At 47.5% G+C, this 7,915-nt stretch overlaps 1 protein-coding gene across 8 annotated transcripts; it reads right to left on the bottom strand.

The window, feature by feature from the left end:
* Positions 1–217: 217 nt before the first annotated feature.
* Positions 218–7,907, bottom strand: TUBD1 (tubulin delta 1). Of its 8 annotated transcripts, none has more exons than XM_035140030.3 (9): positions 7,545–7,907; positions 5,858–6,052; positions 4,688–4,835; positions 4,347–4,563; positions 3,154–3,385; positions 2,691–2,855; positions 1,535–1,675; positions 1,134–1,317; positions 218–638 (listed from the first exon to the last, which is right to left on the bottom strand). In XM_035140030.3, exons 2-9 carry the CDS (start codon positions 6,027–6,029, stop codon positions 536–538), a joined length of 1,362 nt encoding a protein of 453 aa, XP_034995921.3. In that variant the 5' UTR covers positions 6,030–6,052; positions 7,545–7,907; the 3' UTR covers positions 218–535. The 8 variants fall into 8 exon arrangements, with proteins under 8 accessions (XP_034995921.3, XP_088513648.1, XP_088513654.1 ...); XM_088657522.1 differs by having other exon boundaries at positions 7,581–7,827; XM_088657528.1 differs by having other exon boundaries at positions 4,454–4,563; positions 7,581–7,764.
* Between the last annotated feature and the right edge of the window lie 8 nt (positions 7,908–7,915).

Raw genomic sequence — 7,915 nt, 5'->3', positions numbered from 1 at the left:
GAGATCTAATGCGGGTGTAGTGGAGGTGTTAAACTTGCACAGGAGACAAGCATTAAGATTCCAACTTCAGCCACAAAGTGAGGTCAGTCATCATCTCTCAAACTAACCTATTCCATGTGGCTGCTGGAGGGATAAAATGACACAGCCTCTTGTAAGGTGCCAGAGCAAGTTACAGGATGTGAGGTACCAATAATGAGTACACAGCATACAGACAACATCATCAGAAAATAAAATTACTTTATATACAAAACACATGCAATTTAGATTGTACAAAGTCTATATGCTGGTAAAGGGATGAAATGAATGTGGGTATAAATCTATATTCCCCATTGAAAGCTAGAACTTCCATGTTTGCATGGAAAGCTCCTGTCTTTGAAAGATGGCTGGAGTGATGCACTTGCCTGGGACGGCATGTAAAGAGTCCTCATTCTACATCCAATTCTTCACAAGATTTCCCAGTTTTAAGGCCTCTTGCCAGGATTTTAGATCTGCACCTTTAATGCTGTCCCCTCCTGGCCAAGGATGAATTTGAAAATCAGAGGTTGGTGTAGCTAGCAATGACTTGTTCCAGAGTTGTGAAACAGTCCATAAAGTCTTCCTCTTCAATCCCAAACTTTGTGTACTGGTGCACGTAAGCCCTGTGTGTGGAATGAACAAGAGGTTTTGGTGAGCAAGAGGCACCAATCCAGCTAAAATCAGCTGCGACTAAATTGCACTGAAAGCAGCAGAAGTTCAGTTAGTCAAGTTAGTTCCACAGATTTCAATTATCTATAGCATTTTTACCAAACTCTTCAGCCGAATGTGCAGCTCATGGATCAATTAAAAAGTAACTACAGATCAATAAAAAAGTACTTACTTTAAGCTTACAATCTAAAAAACTTAACCCGAAAGGAAAAAAGGGAAGGAGAGGGAAGAGGAAAACAAGCCAACTCTCAGAGTTTCCAAGTTCTTATAATGACCAGTTGGGATGGAAACGGTTCAGGGAGAGAAGGAACCAAAATAAGTTCCTTTCTCAAACAGAAGTGAAGGAGGAAGTACTCCTGCTTCCCATCTCTCCCTCTGGTTTATTTTCTTCCACTTACTCCACGGCACACGGCAAAGTCTGAGATGACAACCTGTCTTCTCCCACTTACTTTGAAGCAAACATTTTCCAGGCCTTCCCCACTACGCTGTCCACAGGCTTCAGCAAAAACTGGCTGTTGCTGACCAAAGAAGCAGACTTCTCATATTTATTAAAAGCTCTTGGTGTCTTCCAAATGGTCAAGGCATCTTGAGCATTTAGCCAGGAAGTATACAAGGCCGGCTCTTGGAATCCTCCTACAATAATCAACAAAGTGTTAAAAAAAAAGCAGTCACTATCTTATTCCACGCCTGTCTCATCCCATTCATGAATTTCAGGAGCAGTGATGCACACTGTGGATTCAGGCAAGTGTAAGAGATAGGACATTCTTTGTGGTTATCATAAAACTCCCTCCCGGTGTCACTACCTAAGAGAGGAATCTTCTATTGCAGCCACCCTGCAACTATTTCTCACCTAGATCCGTGCTTTGTACATCTTTTCCTCGCAAGGTAACCAGGTTGGCGATGGAGGTGTTAAAACGAGCTGTCCTGTTTAGAGACTGTTTTTCTGATGCAGGGAGTCCAGGCACCGGGGGCCTCACTTGCCAATCAATCCCTGCAAACAGAAAAGTGAAGAGGAATGTCTCAACACTTGGGAGTCCAGCCAGACGGCACACAGCAGGGCTGATGAGGAGTGTGCCCTGTGCGGAGGAGTATGGTCCCGCAGTCCTGAGATTTCCTACTCCAGTTTATAGCAGGGAGGGCAATTTTAGGCCAGAACCGCCCCCCCCCATTTGTACCTATGGGACCGCCTCTCCTGGTATGCCCTGCGGAGGACCTTAAGGTCCACAAAGAACAACATTTTGGAGATCCCGAGCCATAAGGTGGTTACATTGGTCTCAACTAGGGCCAGTGCCTTTTCAGTACTGGCCCCGATTAGGTGAAACGCTCTCTCATAGGAGACCAGGGCCCTGGGGGATTTGACATCTTTCCACAGGGCCTGCAAGACGGAGCTGTTCCGCCTGGCCTTTGGGCTGGACTCAGAGCCAGTGTGGTGTAGTGGTTAAGAGCGGTAGACTTGTAATCTGGGGAACTGGGTTCGCGTCTCCACTCCTCCACATGCAGCTGCTGGGTGACCTTGGGCTAGTCACACTTCTCTGAAGTCTCTCAGCCCCACCCACCTCACAGGGTGTCTGTTGTGGGGGAGGAGGGGAAAGGAGATTGTTAGCCGCTTTGAGACTCCTTCGGGTAGTGATAAAGCGGGATATCAAATCCAAACTCTTCTCTGTGTTTTCCTCCCTTATGGTTTTGATTTGGGCTACTTTAAAATGAGGCTGCATGTTAAAATTTAAACTGTATTTTAACCCGTACTTTAATTTTTTTCTTTCTTTTACGTCTTACTGTAATTTTACTGGTGTCAGCCTCCCTGAGCCCGGTTTTGACTGGGGAGGGTGGGGTATAAATAAAAATTTATTATTATTTATTTATTATTATTGTTATTATTATTAATTCCTGGCAGCCCTACTGAATTTTAGTCAAGACCTGGTCTTAAGGACCACCTCCTGCCCATATGCGACTCTGGGTATACATTGTTCAACCTGCTTCAGCTGCAGTTCACCTGCAGTTCTTACCTTCCTCCATTTTGGCATTCGCAATGAGCATCTGCCTCAGGTGCTTCAGAAGCCCGGGCCACGCAAAGGTGCTGTAGGCAAGGGAGTTTTCGGACATCTGAGGAATGTTCCGGAGACCCAGCATCTTGAACTCAGGGTGGGGGACTAGAGATTCCATTAGATCTCCTGAGGAGGAGACAAGACAGAAATGAAGGTTTAACATGTGTTGTCTGAGAGAGAGAGGACTGCATTTGCTCATATTGAACATCTACTTTTTTTTGTTTTTCTCTGGAAAGATAAGGTCTCTGGTCTGATGAGTTTACAAAATGTCCTTTCCATTTATCTTAGCATGTATACATGGATGGTTACTTGACAGACTAATGAGAATGTTTGTAGGCTAGTAACTTATACGGACTACTTTGCAATCCACTGAAAACATCAAGAGCAGGAGGACAGCACTAGAACTTCAGTTAACACCAGATACCTAGGGGGCTTCTGCTGTAGCAAGCGGCACTTTCAGAGGAGTAAGCCGGCTGGAAGACGCTCCCCAGCTGATGGGCGATGACTCGATTTACATCCTGAAAAGATATCTGCTTTATGTTCATTAGCTGAGCACAGATCTTGTGGATGGCATCGTTCTCATGAACCAGGAGGGCATCCGAAGACTGATACAAGTGTGAGAGGGTCAGGACAGAGTTGTAGTTTTGAACAATAACCTGGAAATGCAGGGGGGGAAACAGGGAGTGGGTGTTACAGTTTTCCACATGGAGATGATCTCACCGGAGGGGATTTGCTGTCCGTGGGGCAACTGAGGTTGGTCTATTAGGATAAATGGGGCACTGCCCCACAAACTTGAGACTGAACTCAGCCAGTTCCCACCTGCTTGCCTCCTAACTTGCCTCCAGCCCAGGGAGTGGCACTGGCTGCCATCTTCCTCCTCCCTACGCTCATTATTGCCTTTGTAAGAGCTCAGCAGTGAGGTCAAAACCAGAGTGGAAACTTGGTTCTTGAATGCCTTGGCACTCGAACATTTCAGCTCCCAAACGCCGAAAACCCAGAAGTGTTCCAGCTTTCAAATGCTTTTCAGAAGCCGAACATCCGATGTGGCTGTCGGCTATTGTTTCCGGGGCACCTGCAACAATCGGAAGCTGCCCCTTGGTTTTCGAATGTTTCGGAAGTCGAATGGACTTCCAGAACGGATTACGTTCGAGAACCAAGGTACCTCTGTAGTTAGCATTGGCTCTGGCTCCATCTACTGTTGGCTTCTCTGCCTTTTGCCCTACCAGCCCAATGGGCACCAACCACCACTGCTTTGTGGAGGGTAAGCAGAGCACATGACATGCATACAGGAGGTTGCAGAAAACTGCAGTGAATAGTGCTCCTAGGATGGCAACACCCTACATTCCTCTTCACCAACAGTTTCTCCATCTATATAGCTCAACGGTAGAGCAATTGCTTTGCACTAAGATGGCCGCATGTTCAATCTCCAGCATCATTCTACAGGTAGGAATGGGAGAGGCCCTTTATTTGAAACCCTAGAGAGCCGCTGCCAGTCAATGCACACAATACTGAGCTAGATAACACAGCATAAGGCAGCTTCTGATGTCCCTATGAAAGAGCACATGCTTCAAATCCAGGTTCAACCCCCCCCCCCAATCATAGAGCTACGGCATTCACCTCTCCAGTTCTGTAGGGCCAGATAACGTGGTTTAACAGGAATGAGGTGGGATAGGTGTCTTTCAGGCTTTCTGTCACAAACGTCCCCAGACCCGATCCTGTCCCACCTGCCATGCTCATAACCGTCAGGAATCCACTCAGCCGGTCACATTTCTCAGCCTCCTTCCGTACCAAGTTCATGATTGTTTCTTTGTGCTTGGGCCCATGAACACAGTAGCTGTGGCACAAATTGGGATGGGGAAGAGAACAAAAAGGAGCTTGGAGTGTTTTGTAGCTGGATTATAAAATGTTAGAAACCCAGAGATACATTTATTTGGCACCACTGATAAAACCAAACATACCCATTTGCCCAGTTGTTTCCTGACCCTTGCTTTTGACAAAAGTGGGACCGATGGTCATAGTTCCAGGTACCAGACCTTGAAGCCGTTGATAAAGTCTGACCAATCACTTTAGGTTCCATGTCAACCAGGACAGCCCGGGCAGCCAGCACTAATGAGGAAGAAAATAAAAGTAAAACGATGTAGACTTGGGATCCCTCAATGTGGCACCCAAATAATGTACCCATTGTTATTGCAGACACTGGATGGAAGGCGGCTGTGTGAATGCCACTGACACCTACTGGACAACTTCTGCGATGCCAAACACAATTTCCCATGTACTACCGGTAATTGGTGACTTAAAAGAACAGACCAAATCAGACTGCTGGTCTATCTTGCTCAGTATTGCCTCCACTTACTGGCAGCAGCTCTCTAGGCTTTCAGGCTAGGGCCTCTCCCTGCCAGGAAATGCCAGGGATTCAACCTGACTCCACAATCAAAGCAGTTGCTCTGCTATTAAGCTATGGCCCTTCCCAATGTTATTCATTTTTGCAATAGTACAGAGGCCAGCTTTCGCCCCTGCTGGTCCACCCTATACCAAAATTGCTCCTCCAGGCTTCTTTGTTTTTTGTTTTAAGTGTGGGATGGCAACAAGGGCGCAACCTTTCACCTGGAACAACCCCCTGAGATATTACAATATCCAATCACATGCAGAATTCCACACACCCAAAGTGGATGCGTTTCTGGTTGTTGATTTGCCCTCTTGATTGGTGTGGGGCGAGAAGGATTTACATATTCTCAGTGTCAGACAGTCTTGGCTGAGAGTCCTGGAAGACCTGCTCCCTGCCTTGCAAGCCTTTTCCATCTGGCCTGGACTGTAACTGGACTGACTCCAGCTACAAAAAAAGCTGAGGTTGCTGAACAGACTCTTGGGCTAAGGCTTTTTGTTGGTGTGGAAAGTTGTTGCTGTTGATTTTTGTATCTTTATTTTACATACTTAGACATTTATGTGGAAACTTTTCAGTATGGTTGTGTGTTTTTTAATGTTTTGTTTCTTGTTTATGACTATTCTTTGCTATGTTGTAGTTTCTTTTCATGTTGTAAGCTGCCTTGAACATTGTTTGAACATACAAAGAAAGTTACGTATGTATGTATGTATGTGTATGTATGTATGTATGTATGTATGTGTCATACCTCTGGGTTTCTCCTCGCTGAAGAACCGCTCTTTGCAGGCTGCCTGGAAGGACTCGTTTTCCTTTTTGGAGCACAAGCCATTAGTACTGCGGAAGTCTGTGCAGATGGTGTTGAAAACCTCACGACCGATCTGGTTGCCGCACTGACCAAGTTGTATTGTGATGATAGACATTCTCCTTTAGTTTAGCCTCAATCCTACAAACAAATCATGTCCAGCTGTTAAGACTGTAATTCTATGTACACGTCCCTGGGAAGAACTCAGTAGAACTGACATTTGAGTAACCACGTTTGGAAGTGCACTGTTAGGCTGCAATTCAATGTACACTCGCACATGCATTAACTCCCACTGAAATCAAGGATGCGCAGCATGAGTAGCCTTGCCATGGGCGTAGGCAGGGGGGGCAGGAGGGGGCAATTGCCCCCCTAGAAGCAGGGCCGCTGGCCAGCCTGCCCCGCTGCCCGCCCGGTGCTGTCTCCCTTCTCCCTGGCTGCCTGTGGAGCGGGCGGAGGAAAAACCAGGCAACCGCTTTGCACGGCTCTGGGGCTTTCCCTCCACCTGCCCCGGCGATTGCAGAGGGGGAGGAGGGGATCGGAGCAGCCCGATTTCGGGCTGATCCTGGCTCCCCCTCACCCCTGCCGATCGTGGAGGGGGAGGAGGGAGTCGGAGCAGCCCGATTTCGGGCTGATCCTGGATCCCCCTCGCCCCTGCCGATCACGGAGGGGGAGGAAGGAGTCGGAGCAGCCCGAAATCGGGCTGCTCCGATCCCCTCCTCCCCCTCCGCCATCGCCGGGGCGGGAGGAGGGAAAGCTGGCAATGGAAAAGGGAGCTTTCCTTGCCCCGCTGTGGCCCCTCCACCCTTGGTCACGCCCCTTGGCCACGCCCCTTGCCCCCCCTGATTTTCATCCTGGCTACGCCCCTGAGCCTTGCCACAAGTCTACCAAAGTTTAGAAGTATTCAAATATTGTAGCCTATTATTGATGGCTGCATACACAACCATACATGTAAAGCACACAACTTCTCCAAAAGAATACTAGGGACTAATAGTATGTTAATAATGCTGGAAATTATAGCTCTGTGAGGGTGCAGAACTACAGTTCCCATGATTCATTGGGGAAAGCCATATGCTTGAAAGGCATAGTGTATACCATGCAAATATTAAGGCTGCAATCCTAAAGACACCTACAATGGAGAATACCCTACTGCAGGCATAGGCAAACTCGGCCCTAGAGATGTTTTGGAACTACAACTCCCCCATCCCTACGGTAGCGAACATCCCTAGGGCCTATGCCTGCCCTACTGAGCTCAGTGGCAACTACTTCCAAGTAAAGATCAGATTGTGTTGTGCGACATAGAGGCTAAATATTGAAACTAGTAATATTAACAGATGAAGGTACTGATATATTAAAAACACCTTCAGGATGTTTCATAGGAACAGCTTAATAATAAATAAAACAAATAAAACTAAAACTATATAATATTTTTAAAACAGCGAATTAATGAACATGGTTTTACATATGTATACAGTAGGTACAAACAAATACAGACATAGGCATGTTTTTTTTTAAAAAAACCTATAAATTCAAACTGTGTGTGCGTTTCATCTCATAATTTCCCTCCATTTCCCATTTATCCCCCTCCCCCATTTAACACCCTTCTCTCCCTCAAGGCGCATGCGCGTAGCCTCACCCTTCCACAGTTGCTCCTCATCCACTGACCACCTACCCAACTGTCGCAACACCTTCGACCCCGTCCTGCCAGCATTTCTGCGCATGCTCCCCTTTCGTCGCTGGCTCAGGCGGGAAAATTGGTGCTGAAAGGGAGACAAACGGCAAAGGAGGGCACGTCAGCTGTCAGCTGCGCGAGTCGGTTGCCGGACCGTACGCATGCGCGGCGTCCGCGTGGTGTGGCGTACGACGTGCTCTGCGCCTGCTCGCTACAAAGAAAAAAGAAAAAAAAGTACCGCCGCGTGCCCTTGGCGCTTGCGTACTGGCTCCGAGGGACCAGGCGCCCCTCGCCGCCAACCTCCCCGGCACCGCCCCACGCTTGCGCAGTCCCTC

The sequence above is a fragment of the Zootoca vivipara genome, chromosome 14 (assembly GCF_965207765.1).
Source record: "Zootoca vivipara chromosome 14, rZooViv2.hap1.1, whole genome shotgun sequence".
Taxonomy (NCBI): Eukaryota; Metazoa; Chordata; class Lepidosauria; order Squamata; family Lacertidae; genus Zootoca; species Zootoca vivipara.
Note: the sequence above shows the minus strand (reverse complement) of the source record. Positions and strands in the feature narration are given on the sequence as shown.